Genomic DNA, 20,426 nt, shown 5'->3' on the forward strand with positions numbered 1-20,426 from the left:
GAGTTACACAAAGCTCCCTGGGACGGGGTCGGGGGGACCTCTCAGCCTGTGTCTCCCAAGTGGGGTTCTGCCTGCTTCCTCCTCACAGCAGAGGGCAGCTGGGCCCTCCTCCTGTTCAGGTACAGGGGAGCTGTTTTTGGGGGGTCGCGGGGTGGGCCCAAGGCCCTGGCTGCGACATTGGCCAGCACAGGCAGCTCTGCACTAAATTACAGTGACGAGGGGGGACACACAAAAGACTGAAATCTTTTTTTAATAAAAACAAAACAAAACTCCAGCCCCAAGCCCCTGTGCTGCTGAATGGCGATGGCTTCCTGTCAGGATTAGCCAGGCTGCCTGGGCATGTGTGCAGTGCCTTTCTCCTCAGGAAATACCTTTAGTAAGCCCTGGTGGGGTCCCCATGGCAACGCGTGAGAGGACCTGCTGACAGAGGCCATTCAGCCCGCCATTGTTCCCTGGCCCCCTTTGTTGTGAGCTTTATTACTGCCCCTCTGGCAAACACAGCAGTTTGCACCATTTTGTCAGGCTGAATGTGGACTTTTTACATTTTAATGGGCTCTTCTGGCAGTAGTCCATTTGCATGCAAAATGCCCCTTCCCACTTTTTCCCCTTTTTCTATTTAAAAAAAAAAAAACCCTATACTCCAAATCCCTTGCATGGGGGCGCTGGTGAATGCTGCTGGATGAGGGTGTCAGACCCTGCTAATTGATTTTGTGTCCCTGTCTCCCCCACCACATATACTTTTGCTCCCCATTTCTGCAGCTTACCTTGTTTCTTGGGGACCCCGTTAGTTCAGTAAATGACATATCTTTAGGGCCCCTTCTCCACACCCCAGCCCTTGTCGGATGATAGTTCTTACTCAGGATTTCGGTGAGATTACCACCTCTGGCCTGGCCTTGCCAGACTAAAGTAAGTTTTCAGTTCCATTTCAAAGGCAAAATAACGTAATAAAAAACCTCCGCAGAGGGCTCCCGGAGCCCCGCTGTGCTGTTCTGTGTTCCTTTTAAGTTGCTTTCAAAGCCACCCTGAGTTCCTCCCCCACCCACAATTGCCCTCTCATTTATCTCTGGGGAGTTTGTGCCAAGACTGTAAACATTCGAAGACCACCAGTTCCCCCATGTTACCTAAGAGGAAGGCCATTTTTCCCTAATTTTCTTAACCCAGAAATCGAAAATCAAAAGGATTTAATAGAGATGGCAGGAATCTCTACCCAGGGACATCATGTTAAGGACTGATATCCAGATTTTGCTGGGGGCAGGTTATTCAAGCAACTTTAAAGTAGAGACATGTAGCTGACACCACCATTCCTGGTCTTGGAAGGTAGATAAGACATACGCTTATGGATCAACCTGAATAAGTACAACAGAAAACCATGAAAATTTGTAAGTCTAAAAAAAGACACAATAAGAGTGGGGTGAAGAATGTAGTTGAGGAAGTCTCAGAGGAGTGAGTTTTGAGGTGAAGGAAAGTGATGGAAATGGTTGCTTCCTGGAGAGACGAGGGAGAGAAGGACAATTTAGGAGAAGGGAAGTCTCTTGGAAGGGAGGAAGCAAAATGTACAAGGCAATGAGGGTATTGGCTTGGCTGAAGAAGTGGGACCAGGAGATTAAAAAGACAAGGAGGGGGAGGGGAGCTTGAGAAGCTCCAGGTTCTGGAGGAGGAGGCTCTCGAAGAAGAGTGTGAGGGGATGGCATGCAGAGCAGTGATATGGAGGGCTCAGGGTTTGAGAGCTGGGATCTCTCAGAGGATGCATGATAAAGAGAGCTGGCCTGAGAGGAGCATTGACCAGCCCCTGTGCTTAATGTTCTTAATCTTCTCAGTGGAGTCAAGCAGGGGTCATCAGGGGTCATCAGCTGTAAACTGTAATCTAGGGTGAGGGGTTTGAGAAGAGAGGTGTCAGGTGACTGATGCGATGATTGAGCCCAGGACTCAGGAAGGGAGGGGTTGTGTTACCTACCTCTGGCTGAGACAGCGCTACAGGTACCTTGAATGCGTCCCCTCTTCACTGTTCTGCTGTGCTGTCACAGTGCTTGATGGACGACTGCTGGGTGAGCAGCGAGACACTTCGGAGGGACCCAGGACCCAGCAAACCCAGAGTTTAGGGCCAATGCTGACCCCTGTTTTGTGACTTTGGGAGAAATCTCTCACTTTCCATTTTCTCATCTTTAAATGGGAGTGAACATGAATAACATGAGCACAAATAAACATGCCTCATAAAGTATAAAGTACTCTACGAAGTAGGGCATTATCACTAGTTCTGAGTCTACCACTATGACAGTGCACCCCTCATCCCATTTCTCCACCTGCCAAGTGTGGACAGTCATACCTGCTTAAACTTGAAAGGGCAGATGAGCATGGATGTACATCTATAAGTTAAAAGTACTATTTTCGAAGATAGTGGTTGTGATATGAGCTATGGTGCTGAGGACATTGAAAGTGTGAAAGAGGAAGGATAAAGCCAAAGCAACCAACGTCAGAATCCCATGCAAGGAAGTAGAAGATATGTGTGTCAATAGGTAGGATCAGTGGGCTGAACATAGAGGTTCGGATCACTTTTTGGAAGTCAAGGACTGCAAAGACACAGTGAAGGTAGACGCTGCCTTTCAATGCGGTAGAGCTGGACTCTGGATGTGGGTGAATTCTGGAGAACCAGGGCCACCTGGGTTTAAATCCCAACTCTGTCCCTTACTTACTAGGTATGCAGTCTTGAACAAATACTCAACCTCTTTGTGCCTCAGTTTCCTCTGCATAAAATGGACATAATAATAGTACCTACTTCACAGGGTCATTGTGACGATTAAACCAATGCTTGGCACATAGTAATCTTCCTCCTCTGTAAGGCAGAGATAACAGTTGTATCAACCTCATAGGGTTGCAGTGAGGATTAAATGAGATAGTCTGTGTTCTTGCACATTTTTATGGGCCATAGTAAGCATGCTATAAATATTGGCCATTATATATTGCCGTTGACAGAGTTGTTAAAGGATCCCAAGATAATATATGGGAAGGCAAACAGTATATTGCAAAGTGCTATACAAATATGTTGTTATTCTTCACTGGGTTCATGTTAAGTTGTGAGGTTTGGGGATGGATAACTTCCAGACCAAATTGGCTGTTACAGGATCGGCCAGTGAAGTGATATTTCAGAATACATTTTGAGGTATATTTGTGCATGTGGCATGAATGGCTTGCATTCATTCTCTCTGCAGAGTTGTGTTGCCTGGGGTTTCTTTAGTGTTCCATTTCCCACCTGACAAGTTGAAATCATTATTGATCTAATTTTTTTCTACCATGAACATTTTGCTCCAAGCAGGCCATATAGTCTGGCCTCATAGCTCACTCCGGCTCATCCCAAGGCACAAACAACCTGCTCGTGAGCACCTTATTCTTTTATGCCCCTTACTCCACAATTGTCATTCCCAATCTAAATCCATTGCCTTGTGAGATCTTATTTTAAAAAGTAGAGAAATGTTCAGATTTATCATGCATACACTCATTTCGTCTGTGGCATGGTATTCGTGGCACAGCACACAGGTAAGACCCGAAGACATTCCTTTAGACCTGGAGAATCAGGTAGGGTAAGTTAGTCCAATAATTGACATCCGAATCTGCAGCCTTCAGTCGTTTAGCGTTAATGAGCCATCTCAGGAGGAAGCCTTGACCAGCAGCTCATCCTCGGTGGAGGTCCCTCATAGTGGAGTCTGAAGGCAGCTGTGGCAGTGGGCAGCGTCTCTGGCAGAGATTCGACTGACAGTGTCATTCTGCCTCTAACTAGCTCTCTCTTGTTGGAAGAGCAAAAGCCCAGGGCTTTTTTTTTTTATGTGGTTTAGTCCCTCTGGTCTTGCGTGGTAAGCGTTCCATCCGGGGTACCCAGCTCACATCACATCAGGGTAACTCACGTCATAGGTTTATAAACAGGGGTGCACATTAAAGGTTTCTTACCATAGGTAAACTAAGCTCTGTGTCACACCACACCGTATCACAACAAAGCCTCTGTCTACATAAAGGTAGTGGCTGATAAGATTAGAAGTTGTTTATGCCAGAGAAGTTATTTGTCAGTTTTTAATTGTTTACAACTTGAGCTTGAATGTTCAAATCACACATACATGTTTCACACATGTGTGCTTTGAGGTCAGCATACATCACACCTGCGTTTGCTCCCCTCCTCCCATGCCATTAGTACTTGGTTCTCATAGCCTTCTCTAGTTGTCACATGTTGTAATATAAAGGGCTTAGTATATATCAAAAACAAACAAACCCATTGCTGTCAAGTCAATTCCAACTCATAGCAACCCCAAAGGACAGAGTAGAACTGCCTCATAGGGTTTCCAAGCAGTGGCTGGTGAATTTGAGCTGCTGACCTCCTTTGTTAGCAGCTGAGCTCTTAACCACTGCACCACTGGGGCTCCAGTACATATCAAGGTGTTAGGTAAATCCTATCACCTTGGTTAGTTCAGGGCATGTCTTCTGCTCATTTCTTTGACCAGTTTCTTTTTACGCAGTGACAAGGGTTCACATAGGCACTTAATGGTAGATATTTTTTAAGAAAGTCCCCCATCTTCTCCTTGGAGTTTTGGGAACTGAGGTCTTGTCTTCTTGTAAGAATACCAACGTTTGTGTTGGTTTAGGCCTCCTCAAGGCCCCATTCGCCCACCCTGCGCAGTGCCCATGGCTGGCAGAAAACAGAGATTTGGAATCAAGAACTTGCATCTGATCTGATGTCCCGGGGGCAGAACTGCCTGATGGATGACGGTGGGAGACATCTGGCCAGCCCTGCCATAAGCAAAACACCACACCTGTTGGCTTGTTGGAGGTTACAGAGCTGTGGTATTTGGGGGGAAAGTGGGAAGGGAGCAGGAGTCATTAGAGATTCATTAACATTAATTATGTTCCTAGCCTTAGGAGCAAAATGGGAAATGACACCAACCCTTATGCCTCTCTGTCTGTCGTTTCTAGCTGCTTCCTTGAGGATTACTAAAAATATGATCCTCAATCTGCTCTTAATTGCCCCTGAGCATGTAGAGAAGCTCTGTTAGAGAAGCAGGATGGGATCAGTGAATATACCACTTCGCTACCACTGAGGGAGGGACTGGAGCCCTGGTGGCTCAGTGGTTAAGAGCTCAGCTGCTAACCAAAAGGTTGGCAGTTTGAATCCACCAGCTGCTCCTTGGAAACCCTAAGGGGCAGTTCTACTCTGTCCTATAGGGTTGCTATGAGTAAAAATCGACTCAACAGGTTTGGTTTTTTTTTTTTTTTCCTGAAGCACTTACTCGACCCAGCCTGAATAACGTTTCTGCAGTCTCCCTGTCTTCTACATTGCCTCCAGGCCTGCCCCAGAACGACAGCGCCAGATGCCTCCTCAGTCTCTGAGATCCAGGCAGCTAAGCAGGGGCCTTTGTTCTCTCTTGTGTCCTGGAGGGTTGTCCAAGTAGTTGAAGAAAATGAGTTTGGATGGCCCAAATCCTCTAAGGATATTCAAGTCACACCCTTGCTCTAACTTGCCCACTCCTGGTATTGGTAATGGTGACTGTATACTGTGGGCATGGAAACACGCAGTGCACTTTGTTCTCCATACTACATGTTTAACACATTGCACCCAGAGCCTGTAATAGTGAAGGTCATAATCTGATTCACAGCCAAACATGTTCAGCCTCAGGCTAAGTCGTCATGGAATCCAGATACCAAATGTCCTACAACCTCCGTTCCCTACCTCATCTCTCAGGAAACAAGGTTCATAAAGCAAGCTAAAGCAAGCGTTTTGGCTTGCCACTTCCCTCTCAGCATCCTTGTTTTACATACTAAGGACTACCTTTGTACCTGGTTTCAATTAATCAGGTTCTCTAAGAGTTGGAATGTTGGTTTCAAGTGACAGAGCAATAAACTGTCTTTCTTTTCTTCATCTTTCACGACCATCTGTGTTGACTACAGCCCAACAAAGGTGTCAGCTCACGTATAGCCCCAGCCCATTGGCCTTGACCAGGAGGCAAGAGAGAGGGCAACTCAGAGGACACGGATCTAGAGATGCAAGAGCATTTCCAATAAGGACATAAATGGGGGTGGGGGGAGGTCACTGGAAAGACCAAGAGAGAATGGAGAGAGTGAGTTGGTTGTTGAAGGCTAACAGTGAGTAGGGAGGCTCTGGAATCAGCCTGCCTCACATAGGACTCCCAATGTCAGGACTGCTATTGAGGGCAGTGACACAAAGGGCAGGACACAGTAAACAAGAAAGCAGTTGGTTACTTTCAAATCACCTCCTAGAAGAAAGTGTCATTGTTATTCCTGCTTTGTTGAGGGAGAATCTGACACACACAACCAAGAGCCATAGCACTTCACCACTAAGCCACCAGGGTTTCCAGAGCACTATTAGCAGTGAAAAAAAATCCGCTATAAGCCAAGAGCCCTAGGCCGATTTTTCATTCCTCTAGAAACTAGTCTTTGCCAGATGCTAAATTCCATTCAAGACCTCTTGAATATTTTCTGTTTCTGACATTGTTAGGCACTATGGGAAAGTTATAATAGGGAATTCTACTCTAAGTTGCTTTTTATTTCCTTAGAAGAGACAAGATATGAACACTTCTTTTTTTAATATATTTTATTGAGTTTTTGGTGAAAGTTTACACAGCAAGTTAGGTACCCATTTGACAATTTCCACATGAATTGTTCAGTGACATTAGTTATATTTATCTCAACGTGTCGACGTTCTCTTTGTGTTCTGTTTGTTCCATTTCCAGTACTTTAATTTCCCAGCGCCCTTATCTCCTCGTCTTTGTTTTTGGTAGTTGTTGACCTTTTGGTCTCATACCAAAAACCAAACCCAGTGCTGTCAAGTCGATTCCGACTCATAGCGACTCTATAGAACAGGGTAGAACTGCCCCATAGGGTTTCCAACGAGTGCCTGGAGGATTCGAACTGCCGACCCTTTGGTTAGCAGCTGTAGCACTTAACCACTACGCCACCAGGGTTTCCTTTGATCTCATATAGATGGTTTTTAAGTAGAGCACTGATCTTACAGGTAATATCCTTAATTGTGCGTGCCACTCTGCTATTTTGCTAAAAGGTGATCTCGGGATAGGCTCGGTTCTAGGTTTAAAGAGAGTTTCAGGGCCATAGTCTCAGGGAGTCCTTTGTTTTCTACTGTTCCAGTTTATCTGGCCTTTTTATTTATTTATTTATTTAAAATAAGAATTTGAGTTTTGCTCCGTATTTTTCTCCTAGTCTATCTGGGACCAACTGTTGACCCTGGTCAGAACAGTCAGTGGTGGTAGATGAGGCTGTGGCTCGGTAGACCTGTTTCTTCTCTGAGCTTTTGGTTATCCTTCTCACTGTCTTGCTTCTGGCAAGTAGAGACCTGTATTTGTGTCTTAGATGGCCGCTCACGGCTCTTAAGACCCCAGACACTACTCGCTTCACTAAGATGCAGATCATGATTCTTATGAACTGTATTATGCCAGTTGACTGAGTTGTCCCATACGATTATGGTCCTAAGCCTTCAAACCCAGAAAACCAATCATGGAAGGTGTTTGGTTATGTTTGAGAAGTGTCCATATTTGTGTCTTCAATGAATATATGGGCCTGTACCTACATATTTGTATTTGATACTTCTTGTTTTCACCTATGTGTATACCTGTACTTATTTGTATGCCAGTATGCCTATACCCATCCATACGTCCTCAAACACTCATTTTTATATTGATTGTACTGTGCTCATTACACCTACATTCAGTGCCACTTTTCCCATCACCAAAAATAATAAGTCTTTATGGCCTAAACCACCAGTGAACTCTGGTCTCTATGTTTATCTATTCTTGGGGCACTCTATATTTACCTATTCTATTTATTTATCTTTCTTATAAAAGAGGGATCATGCAATATTTGTCCTTATATGCTTGACTTATTTCACTTAGCATTACGCCCTCCAGGTCCATCCATGTTATATGTTTCGCAGATTCATTGTTCTTTACGGTTATGTAATATTCCATTGTGTGTATGTACCACAATTTGCTTATGCATTTATCTGTTGAGTGGCACTTCAGTTGTTTCCATTTATTTGCTATTGTGAATAAAGCATCTGTAAACAGGTGTGCATCTGTCTGTGTGTATCATTAATTTTTTTGGTCTCTGGAATTTATCCCTAGGAGTGGAATTGGTGGATCATAGGGTAGTTCTGTTTCTAGTTTTTTTTGAGAAAAACCTCATACCGTTTTCCATACTGGTTGTACCATTTTACAGTCCCACCAGCAATTGATAAGGCTTCTAATTTCCCCACATCCTTGCCAACACTTGTTGCTATTTGTTTTTTCTATCAGTGCCATTTTAGATGGGTTAAGATGGTATTTCATTGTAAGGGCATGGACACTTTTGATAGTTGAGAAACAATACACCTAATGAGTCCATCAACCAGTGAATGGATGAAGACAATGTGGCATATCCATACAATAGAATATTATTTGATAATATGAAGGAACAAAGTACTGATACATGCTGAACATAGATAAACCTTGGAAACAATATGCTACATGATAGAAGGCAATCACAGAAGACAACATATTGTATTTTCCATTTATATGAAACATCTGTAATAGGCAAATCTGTAGAAATAGGAAGTAAATTAGAGGTTGCCTAGGCTGGGAGGATTGGGGGATTGGGGTACAGAGCTTCTTTTTAGGGTGATAGAAATGTTCTAAAGTTAGATTGTGGTGATGTACAACTTTGAATATACTAAAAACCATTGAATTCTGTACTTTAAATGGGTGAATTTTATGGTATGTGAATTATCTCATTAAAGACCTTTAAAAAGAGAATCAATACAAGATGGTATGTAATTGCAAATTTGTGTGGTTCAAAAGTGACTGTTTTACAGAGAATTAGGGTAGAGATGCTAGTGCAAAGAGAAGACTTTTTGGAAGTTTTTGATGTATCTTGCTACTTTGAGTCGTCTCGGGTGTGGGACTCTAGAAAGATGGCTGGTGGTCTTCAGCAGAAGTCAGCTTTTGTTGTATAGAGGCAGGACATAGTGAGGAGAGCTGCCAGGCGAGAGTAGAAGGCTCCCAGTAGGGAGAAGGTTGGATGGAGAAGGTGGGAGCAGATGTGGAGAGCCTAACGGGGATGTGGATCATATCCTATATACAGTATAGGATCTCAGTCAGGAGAATAATGTGACAAAGCATGCCAAGGGTGTGGGATCAGGCTGTTTGAACTCCAGTGGCAGGGAGACCATTGAGGAGGCTATCCTAAGGGAACATTGGGAATGGGGAGTGTTATGGATTGAATTGTGTCCCCCAAAAATGTGTTTCAACTTGGCTAGGCCATGATTCCCGGTATTATGTGATTGTCCACCATTTTGTCATCTGATATGGTTTTCCTATATGTTGTAAATCCTACCTCTGTGATGTTAATGAGGTGGGATTAACAGTAGTTATGTTAATGAGGCAGGACTCAGTCTACAAGATTAGATTGTGTTTTAAGTCAATCTCCTTTGAGATAGAAAATAGAGAAGCAAGCAGAGAGATGGGAACCTTATACCATCAAGAAAGCAGTGTCAGGAGCAGAGCATGTCCCAGGGTCCCTGTGCTGAAAAGTTCCTGGTCCAGTGGAACATTGATGACAAGGACCTTCCTTCAGAGCAGACAGAGAGAGAAAGCCTTCTCCCTGCAGCTGACGCCCTGAATTTGGACTTTTAGCCTCCTAGACTGTGAGAGAATAAATTTCTCTTTGTTAAAGCCATCTACTTGTGGTATTTTTGTTATAGCAGCACTAGATGACTAAGACAGGGAGGATGAGGAAACATGAGATACATTTGGAAGCAAACTGGGGTCTGTCTAAATGATTACTTTGGGAGAAAAGAAAACTGGGTCTTGAGACTTTTTATAGATCATGTGAAAAGTTTTGTTTTTTTTTTTTTAATGTTTATTTTTGTGAAAATATAAAAAGCAAAGCATGCACCCATCCAACAGTTTCTACACGTACAGTTCAGTGACTGTGTAGAAGAGTTTTGCTTCCAAGTTCTGGTTGGTACAGGCAGGATCCAAGTCAGCTAGCAAGAGTCTCAGCAGGGCCAGGTCCCTGTGCTGTCTTCTCTTGGGGAAGGGTGTTCACCTGGTGACTTCTTTGTCTTTGGGAGATATTTTTTGTTTCTGGGACCTGTTGAAATAGGCTGTATGATGCTAGAGACCAAGAATTTGAGTTTACTGTTTGACCAATGGCTGGTACTGATCACGAGCTGCAAAATATTTAATTAGTGAGGTCATTTGAGGGCAATGAGACTTGATCAATAGGAGTGTCTGCTGTTTTCCTTAAGGGTTGAGTCTGAACCACTTTTCTCCTACCTTCTTTTGACAAAACCACAAACCATTAAAAATGGAAAGAATAACTTTTTTAAGACCCACAAAAGCTTATTTTTAATCAGTTGCGTGGTCTATTCACCTTTGCGGTGTTCCCCGTGACCAGATTAGATTCACAAAAACAAAGTGTCCTTGCCAAGTGGCTTCCAAACTTAAAGCAGCACCCCCTTTTTGATGGCCCAGTATTTAAGATAGAGCCCTTGGGTTGAAGTAGGCCAGGGCCTGTGGCCTTGGCCACACAGCTGTGCCCACTCCTCGTGGCCCCCAAGGTCCTTCAAAGGAAAATCACCATTAGTCCCTAGTGCTCACTGATGCTCAGGACACTTTTTTTTTTTGGTAATATTTCTAGCTGAAACCCGTTTAGCACTTCAGAAGGACATTCATTAAATTGAGGGTGGCAAAGGAGAAAAGGGAGTTTAGAAAGGAAGACAATGAAGGCATGGTATGATTGTGCACATGCCATTTATTTAGCAGACATTTGTTCAGCATCTCTTGTGTGCCAGGCATTGTACTAGGTGCTTGGGATGTGAAGGTCTATAGGACATGCCCCAGCCCTCTGAACTGGGTATGCTGAGGGGGACTATCCTTTAATGTGATAAGTGCAGTAGAAGGCCACCTAACCCTGACAGGAGCCAGACAGGCTTCCAGAAGGAGTTACCAGCCAGGCTGAGGAGTGGAGCAGAGTGGAGATAGGCAAAGACAAGTGTGGGCCCTGCAGGCAGAAGGAGCAGCTGTGAGTCAGAGCCAAGGGTGAGTGGGAGCATGTGTCTCAGAGCCCCGTGCTTCAGGGACCTGGTAAGTAGCTCCAGGTGAGCTAGCGAACCTTTGGTGAGAAATAAGGGGTAGAGATGGTCAGGCAGTCGATGTGAGTGGTGCCATGTTTGTTCTTTGGGTGGGAGGTAGACAGTTGGTTGAAGGTGCCAGGAGCACATGTGGATGCCCCAAAAGGAGTTGGAAACTGATGGCCCCCTTGTTAGTAAAGAGGGGGTATTCAAGAGACGTGTAACAGCCCAGGATGGTGAACTCAAAGGTGTACCTTGTTAGCACAGGGGAGAAGTTGCTGGTCCTGAAAGGGGTGGGTGTGTGAAAGGAGTCACTGCTCCTAGTGGAGACTCCTGGACAGATCTCATGAGCCATGGATGACCTGGGGCCGGCCCAGCACTGCTGTGGGGGCCAAAAGGGGAGCTGATGCGATGTGTGGGACAGGGTGGTGGAGGGGGAGAGTGAGAGGGTGAGCCCAGGCAGTGGGATGAGTTGAGTAGAAAGGAGCTTTGTGTACAACAGCTTATGCTGCCAGAGCAAGTGTGGGTTTTGTGGCAGCTGCAGGCCTACGTTCCTAACATAGTCAAAAGCCCTGAATCCTCTGGCCTGACACCTGTTAGCTGGAGGTTCCCCCGAGCTGACCTCTCCTTGGGCTGTCTCTCCTACATGTGCATCTGACTTGCTGGGGGCCAGACCCCCACCCTCACTGAATCTTGAACTCGGAGCCCCTGGTTGACAAGTTGCCTTCTCTCCTCTTGGATGGGAGCTGTTGGATTTTAGAGTGGCCGGGTATGTTCAACAGTTACTAGGGCAAGGTGTGCGGCTGACCTAGCCAAAGGGAAACGGGGTGTCCTCTGGGAAGTGGCCGTTCTTGGCAAAGCACTGAGTGTGTGGAGAGGGGGCAACTCGACATAAAGAAGTCCTTGGGAGGGCCGACCTTGCGCCCATAGATGGAGGGAAAGGAAATGTGAACCGCTTAATGCTGCTGCAGCTGCTTCCTAACTTTTGCCTCTTTCTTCCTTTGACCTTTGGAGGGGTGGGGTGGAGAAGACGACGCAGGGGTTCCCAGGCAGCTGGCCGTTTTCCAACTGACCCATATTCCAGTTCCCACCTCCAGCTCTGTAGCCCCAGTGAACGGGCTGGGCCGTTGCAGCTCCGTGTGGCTAGTGTAATCCCCTTTGTCTCTCCCCTCCCTCCCTTTCCCGACCTCCCTTTTCCCTCTTTTGCTTCCTCTTCCCGGCCCCTGTGGGTGGCTGCAGCTCAGCCCTGGGGAGCCCCTGTGGAAGTGGAGTCCTTCCTGGTCCACCCTGGTGACCTGCTGCAGCTTCGCTGTCGGCTGCGGGACGATGTACAGAGCATCAACTGGCTGCGGGACGGGGTACAGCTGGTGGAAAGCAACCGTACCCGCATCACGGGGGAGGAGGTAGAGGTGCGGGATTCCGTGCCCGCCGACTCTGGCCTCTACGCTTGCGTGACCAGCAGCCCCTCGGGCAGCGACACCACCTACTTCTCCGTCAATGTCTCAGGTTGGTAGCAAAGCCCTGCCCTCACCCTCTCCTTCCATCCCTCGAGCCCTCTCTGCTAGTCTCAGGGCGAAGTGTACCTCCTCCCCCTCCATGAGCTGCCCCCACTCTGCTTCAGAAACTGCTGCCCACTAACATTGCTCCCTGCCCGCCGCGTGGCTTAGCTCTCAGAGGGGTGAGACCCAGTGGAACAGACCCCTGTGCAGAGATCTGGGGCTGCCAAGGTCTGTCTCGGAGGTGATTGCTACTGCTCTTAGGGGCACGAAGACCCTGGAAATTTCTCCACCACAGCCTACCCAGATCTCCAGGTTGACGAGGTCTCAGCCAGCTCCCATCCTGTCATTCCTTGCCATTTGGACTTGGTACTCAGCTTAGTGATTAGAGTCCCAGAACATGTGGTGAGGTCCCTTCTATGATGAGGGAGGATCCAGGTGCACCGCCATATCTACAAGCTTGATGGAACACATCTGTCCTCTAGCTTGCGGAGCTGTGTTAAGGAAGCTAGGGAACCCTTGGAGCCCTGTGACTTTGCGAAGCTACCACTTTTAGGTGCAGGAGTTAGATTTTCACAAGCGTAGGATTAAAGAAAAAGTGAAATTTTCTCCGTGCCATTTGTGCATCTCAGGGGTGTGGGCTAACTGTCCTTCCCTCAGGCATCATGTAGAACCGGCCCCTAACTTAGGGACATGGCTTCTTTATTTCCCTCCCAACCCCCCAAAAGCACTAGCAAGGGCTGGAAAAAGATCTGGCGTGAACCCTCGTTGGTGACCACAGTGTGTGTCGAGCCTCTTTTTTGCTTTCCATTTATTAAAAGGGGTGGGTGCTTGTTGGGAAGAGGTGTTGGCAGCTGCAGAGTGTGTGGTAGGCTCCCTGTCTGCTCTGGGAAAGGACAGCTCCTAAACTTTAAAAACAAGTACCTGCTAGAAGAATTCTGCCTGGGTTACCCAGTGGTTGGCAGGTCAAAGAAAGATACAAATTGCCTGGCTGCTCGTTCTGAGACCTCAAGCATCCAGGTGGTACTATGAGTTGGGAGAGAGGCTCTGAATCCAGAGTGGAATTAAATGACCAAGGAACAGCTGACCCTGATGAAACTGAGCCGTGCAAAGGCTTCTGGGCCGAGAGGGACAGTGAATGGAGTAGGGTAGGGATGGAGACAAGTAGAGGAGCTTACAGCTCTTACAACAGTTTTTATCCCACCCAGAGACAGTCACTTAGGGAAAAGTGGGACTGGGGTCAGTCTGTCAGTCTGTTCATTCATAACTGGACTGGCCTTTTATGGGGTGGTTGTTGGTACGGATGGAAATCTAGAGAGCTCCTTTCCCTTGGAGATACATCAGTGTCCCCATCTTCTTTCCATAGATGCTCTCCCCTCCTCGGAGGACGACGACGATGATGATGACTCCTCTTCAGAGGAGAAAGAGACAGATAACACCAAACCAAACCGTATGCGTGAGACACTGTTTCCTACCTTACTGCCCTCCGGGCCTGGGTGTTGGGTTTGAGAGAGAAGGGGAGGCTTAGACTTTGGTTTGGAGAACAACAGAGGAGAGCAATGCTGGTCATGTTGCTTGACTGTGTGGTCCCTCTGGATGTTACGGCACTGGGCACAGGTGTTGGGCAGGTGGGCGAGGCACTTCCAGGTCCTGGCCTGAATCCTGGCTCTGGAGCCTGACCAGCCTTCTCTGCCTGTCTCTTGGCTTCCCCCCGGACAGCCGTGGCTCCATATTGGACTTCCCCAGAAAAGATGGAAAAGAAGTTGCATGCAGTGCCAGCTGCCAAGACAGTGAAGTTCAAATGCCCTTCCAGTGGGACCCCTAACCCCACACTGCGCTGGTTGAAAAATGGCAAAGAATTCAAACCTGACCACAGGATTGGAGGCTATAAGGTATGTGTGTACATATAGAAGTTGGAATAAGAGGAACAGGAGAAGCTGAGTTAGAGCTTCCTCAGTGTATGCCTTTAATTGTTTCAAATAATGTTTGCTGGCTATGCAAGTAAGACATTATAGACAAATTTTAAATATAAATGTTTTTAAATATAAAAAATCCTTTGTCCTATGTATATGGTTTTTACATCATTAATCACATTATGCATATGTCATTTGCTAACATTATGAGTCTTTTGCCATGTATCTGAAAGATAATTTTTCATGGCTGCATAATATTCCATGATAAAGATATCCCATAATTGAATTAACAGTTTTACAATATGAGCTATTTTCTGGTTTTTCACTGTCGTGAATAATGTTGCAGTGACTATCTTTGTACTTACATCCTTGTCAGTGTTTTTAAATGTTTTTTCTTAGGACAGGTTGCTAGAGGTGACATTACTAGATTAAGTGGCTAAGCATTTTTGAAGCCCTTGATGCATGTTACACAAAAATTTCCTGAAAGTTAACTCACTCTCCCAGAGCAGAGTATGAAAATGACGTGCTCGTTATACCTTTGCTAGCAAGTTTGATAGTATCTCATTGTTCTCTTATGTGCATTATTTTGTTTATTAAACAAACCAAAAAACCCAAACCTGATGCTGTTGAAGTCAATTCTAACTCATAGTGACCCTGTAGGACAGAGTAGAACTGCCCCATAGGGTTTGCAAGGTGATAAATATTTACAGAAACGGACTGTCACATCTTTCTCCCACAGAATGGCTGGTGAGTTTGAACAACTGACATTTTGGTTAGCAGCCGAGCACTTAACCACTGTGCCACCAGGGGTCCTTTGCTTATTAATGAAGCTGAAATTTTCAAGCCATTTTCATCTCCTGAGTGTGAATTGTCTCTCCATGTCTTTTGCCCATCTAAATTTGTAGGAAGAACGGCTTCATTGTAACCCCTTCTTCGGCGTCTCTGATTATGCTTATAGTCTCTGTTTCTTTCTCATCTCACCTGGCTCTTTTCTCAACAGTCATATGCAAGAAGAACAGGAGACATCAGAAAAGAATGGGGAAATATTTTAAATGAATGCTTGTTTGGCTGTAAAATAGAGTTGAGTTATGAGGATGAGAGGGTAATAAGTCTCACAGCTATTTGTACACTGTAAAAATGGAAGGTACTGTTAATAATCCCTCCTGAAAGGTGACTGTGGGGCACTGTGCTATGGATGGTACAAGACAACGTTGCTGGCCATAAAGAATTTCTAGTCTAATAGAAGGGCAAATATGTACAAGTGCAACTCTCATAAAAAGCTGGCTGTAGTAAATTCTTCAGTAGAGATACAGACAGGACGTTAGAAGTACAGAGGGAAATATGAAAATGATTCTAACCAGAGATCGGACCGGAGGAGATGGTTTTTGAATGAGATTGCAAGGGCAGACAGGACCAGAATCTTGGCAGGAATCATTTCAGGTACAGAAATACAGAGCGGGGAAATTTCCTAGTGTATTTGGGAGAGTTTGTAAAAGGCACCTTGTGTCCAGGTCATGGGTGGCCTTGAATGCCGTGGTGAAAACTTCCAGAGTTCCTCCCACCCGTCAGTGCACCTGATGTGTTCTTTCTGATTGTAAATGGGTTGAGGGTAGAACTCACTGTGCCTCGTTTGGCTAACTTTCTGAAGTTTGGGGTCATATGCTGCTGTGCTCAGATTTGGAGGTGCTAACAACACCATGTGGGTTCTACCTACATTTTCCTCCAGACCCTCAATGGAGCCCTTGGCATTTCCCCCCTCAGGTCCGTTATGCCACCTGGAGCATCATAATGGATTCCGTGGTGCCCTCTGATAAAGGCAACTACACCTGCATTGTGGAGAATGAGTACGGCAGCATTAACCACACCTACCAACTCGACGTTGTGGGTAAGAATGCAGAGGCCACAGGAGTAAAGAGCTTAGAGGAGAGAGAACAGGGGTGTTTAGTTAGGAGCAGCCATGGCTTCCAGGTTTACTTTGGGATAACGTCACGGCACTTATTTGCTTTGTTGTCTTGAGCAGGCCACTTCCCCCTTTTGAGCCTCACTTTCCTGCGGGAGTCCCTGGGTGGTACAGTTAATGTGCTTGGCTGCTAACCAGAAGGTTGGTGGGTTCAAGCCCACCAGGGGCACCTCAGGAGATAAGCCTGCCAATCTATTTCTGAAAAATCAGCCATTGGAAACCCCATGGAGCACAGTTCTACTCTGATATATATGGGGCCGTCATGAGTCAGAGTCAACTTGATAGCCCCTGGTTTCTTTTCTGTAAAATTAAGTTATGAGCTATTTGTACACTGTAAAATGGAAGGTACTGTTGATATTCTCTCCTGAAAGGTAACTGGAATAGTGAAGTTAAATTTAGCATAAAATTCCAACAGTACGCAATTCTTACGGCACTCTTGCAAGGTAGGCGCTATTATCCCAACTGTATGGAAGAGCAAGCGGAAGCTCAGAGAGGTCAGACATGTGTTAATGAGAACTCCAAGCCTGTGCTGACCCCAGGGCATCACAGGAAACACTGGGAAGAGCATCAGGCTTCTTAGTGGTAGTACAGTAGCCCATTCCTCCTAGCCCTTCTGATTCTCATTAGCTGGAAATTTTAAAGAATTTCACTATAGCATTCTGTCTTGGATCATTAAAAAAAAAAAAAAAACCAGAAAGATTGTGGTCCAGTAGGTCTGGGATGGGACCTGAGATTTTGCATTCCTTTCGAGTTCCTTGGGCAATACTGGTGCTCCTGGACCACACTTTGATCAGGAAAAGTCTAAGTGACTCTGTTATTTTAGTTAAGAGGTAGGCCGTGCTGGGGCCTGGCAGCATGGCTGAGTTATAGGGATCTCCATTAAGGCAAGAGAGACTTCTCATTCCTGTAAATGGATGCACTGCCTTGGGGAGGGGGTTCCTACTAGCTGTGCAGGGCCTGAGGAGAGGAGGGTCCGGGGAAGACCAGTCTCTTCTCCCAGCTCAGGTTCGTGGGATCAGGGCTCAGCAGGGGTGCTGGGAAGTGCACTGCCCATAATGGGGAAGGCAGAGGGCCTCGTTCAGAGGCTCAGTCAGATGAGCTAGGTGTGGGAGTACTTTCTTTTAGTGAGTGGTCTTTGTTCCCCAGCCAAGGCCTGGCCACGGCAGGGTCTGACGAGCTTCTCATCTCCCTTCCTCCACAGAGCGGTCCCCTCACCGGCCCATACTGCAGGCAGGGTTGCCTGCCAACAAGACAGTGGCCCTGGGCAGCAATGTGGAGTTCATGTGTAAGGTGTACAGTGACCCACAGCCCCACATCCAGTGGCTAAAGCACATCGAGGTGAATGGGAGTAAGATCGGTCCGGACAACCTGCCTTACGTCCAGATCTTAAAGGTAATCCAGGTCTCAGTCTCCACGGACCAGTCTGCTGGGAAGGAGGGCTCAAGTCCAGGGGTCAGGCACAGTGCCTGCAATGGGATACATCCCTTACCTGTCAGCACACTCCATCTTCATAGGGGCCTGGCCACATTCCCCAGGACTAGTGACTGAGACACAAAGCGGAAGTGAGACGGGAACAGAGGAGTGGGGGGTGGGCAGTGCGATGCTGGTTCCTAAGGAGCTTTGAGAGTGACTTTGCTGGGGTTTTGGGGTCAACTACTCCAGGAAAACATTTGGGCGCCAGCCTTTTTGTAGCCCAGGATCAAGACCTTTCCGGTAAACTTTTCCTAGCCTCTGCCCTGCTTCCTGAATTATGTTCCTTCTGGCAGGTGGGGTGCATAATAAAGGCATAGTTAGGTGAAGTTGGAAAAGCAAATGCCACATATAAATTCTAAGCAGGGTCAAGAGTAATGGCCTTCTCTTCCTTTTTCCTCTCACTCCCAGACTCTCACTGTCCCTGAATGCTCCATTAACCCAGGGAAGGTAATTGCCTAAATCTCCAGTGGATCTTTTAACAGGAAGTAAGCAGGAGCTGGGAAAGTGGTTTACCTCCTTGTCCCAGAGTTAGACCTCATCCTCCCCTGGTGTGCCTGTCCCCAAGATTTACTGGCCATCCCTTGTTTTCGCTACGGGTGCTGAAACTGCTCTGTAGAAAATGGGGCTGTGGCCTTGGGCCATGGCCACGCTCTTCACTCACAGTGCCTGCCCTAGCCCCAGAGGAGTGGGTACAACACTAACAGAACATTGGATTTGGGGTAGTGCTTTTTTTTTTTTTTTCAGTCAAAAGTTTTTGGACTTTTGAAGTACACTTGTTTTGTCCTACTAAAAAGGAAAAGACGCCAAATCTCACTTAATGTCTCCCTTGCCTGACATTTAAATTTAAGGCTCCCTGGGCCTGCCTTAAAGTTACCTGGGAGCAAAGTATGGCCGCATCTCAGTGTCTGCCCAATTGACTGGTGTGTCGTTGGTTTGTTCTAGCATTCGGGGATTAATAGCTCGGATGCGGAGGTGCTGACCCTGTTCAATGTGACAGAGGCCCAGAGCGGGGAGTATGTGTGTAAGGTTTCCAATTATATTGGTGAAGCTAACCAGTCTGCGTGGCTCACTGTCACCAGACCAGTGGCAAAAGGTAATGGGGAGATGGACGGGGCCCTCTGCTGGGAATTTGATTTAGGCTCCCCGGCTGCCGGGGCAGGTGGGGAAGCCAGCGCCGAACCCTCCCTGTTATCCTACTATATCTTTAGTGCCCAGAGCCATGGAAAAATGCCTGGCCTGGGAGGCTGGTTTGGTTTGGTACTATGTTGGTTTCTGCTGGCTCCCTCTGTGCCTTATGTGTGTTCCTTGGCTGTGTGTGTTTGTGTGTGTGTGTGTGTGTGTATGCGTATGCGTGCATGCCCATGGGTATACAGTCTTGCTAGTTTGAGTGGTGGACAAGAGAAAGGATCAGGGGGTATGTGTGTATGTGTGTGTGTGTGTGTGTGTGGCTGTAGCCCCCTCCCACCCCTCCTGTGTGTGCCCTCTGACTCTCTTCACCTGAAACCAAACAGCCCCCCACCCGCCGGGCCCCATTTCTCCATGCTGCCCACTGCCCGCATGCTTGGATGGGCCAGGGGCTGCAGCGTCTGGTGGTGAAGGGTCATAACCAGCCATCCTCTTCTCAGGTCTGCCGGAGGTCCTCCCTCAGGGTCTCACCCTCTTCCTATAACAGGTCTCGCTGCCTGGTGGTTTTTGTTTGTCCGTTTTTGCAAAGGAGACGCTGGGGAACATTGCTTCCTCTGATTTCTCCCGCCTTCTTTTCTTCCTCCCTTTCTCTGTCTCTTAGAGGTCTCATGTCCTGTGCTTGTCCATTTTGCTTCCGTTGTCTCTTCTAGACTGCCGGAGTTAATACCACCGACAAAGAGATGGAAGTGCTTCACTTAAGGAATGTCTCCTTTGAGGACGCGGGGGAGTATACATGCTTGGCGGGTAACTCTATCGGACTCTCCCATCACTCTGCATGGTTGACCGTTCTGGAAGGTATACACTGTATTTCTCCTCTCGGTGTCCTGCCCTCGCTATGGGCACGGGGGGAGCATGCATTGCGGGGCCAAGGAGACACAGAGCTGGGGGAGGTAGAGGAATGGGTTTCATGGACCAGCAGATGGCTCCCTGCCCCGTCCTGCTCCATCGTTTTGTCCAACCTTGAGGGCTGAACCCTCTCGGCCAACACAGGAGCTTTCTTAGTTTTGCAGGAGCATGGAGGCCTCCCACCTGTATACCTGCATCTGGCTCTCCCCTGGCCAATGCAATGCATGCATGGGACCTGGATTTAACCTGCAGCTGGCTTTCCTCTGGGCGGCCTCCTTCCATCCTTGGGTCCAGCAGCCTTCCCTCATCTGATTGGTACTGAGGACGGAGTGAAACCGTCTGATCCTTTTGGCCAACCCCAAGAATCTTAGAAAAGACCACACTCCTTCTCTAACCGAATATAGACACTCAGTAAGAGAGGCTTGCTGCTTGCA

At 46.9% G+C, this 20,426-nt stretch overlaps 1 protein-coding gene across 4 annotated transcripts in view; it reads left to right on the top strand.

Moving 5' to 3' along the window:
- Positions 1–20,426, top strand: part of FGFR1 (fibroblast growth factor receptor 1) — a 57,624-nt gene that overhangs the window by 27,957 nt on the left and 9,241 nt on the right. Inside the window, exons 3-8 of one of the 4 annotated variants that reach the window (XM_003412524.4) lie at positions 12,359–12,625; positions 13,982–14,071; positions 14,335–14,507; positions 16,290–16,413; positions 17,690–17,880; positions 19,797–19,941. In XM_003412524.4, the coding sequence (XP_003412572.1) occupies positions 12,359–12,625; positions 13,982–14,071; positions 14,335–14,507; positions 16,290–16,413; positions 17,690–17,880; positions 19,797–19,941 (990 nt within the window). The remainder of the gene's footprint in view (positions 1–12,358; positions 12,626–13,981; positions 14,072–14,334; positions 14,508–16,289; positions 16,414–17,689; positions 17,881–19,796; positions 19,942–20,426) is intronic. The other 3 variants (XM_023551105.2, XM_010592444.3, XM_010592445.3) reach the window with 3 other exon arrangements.

This window comes from Loxodonta africana, chromosome 19 (assembly GCF_030014295.1).
Source record: "Loxodonta africana isolate mLoxAfr1 chromosome 19, mLoxAfr1.hap2, whole genome shotgun sequence".
Lineage (NCBI taxonomy): Eukaryota > Metazoa > Chordata > Mammalia > Proboscidea > Elephantidae > Loxodonta > Loxodonta africana.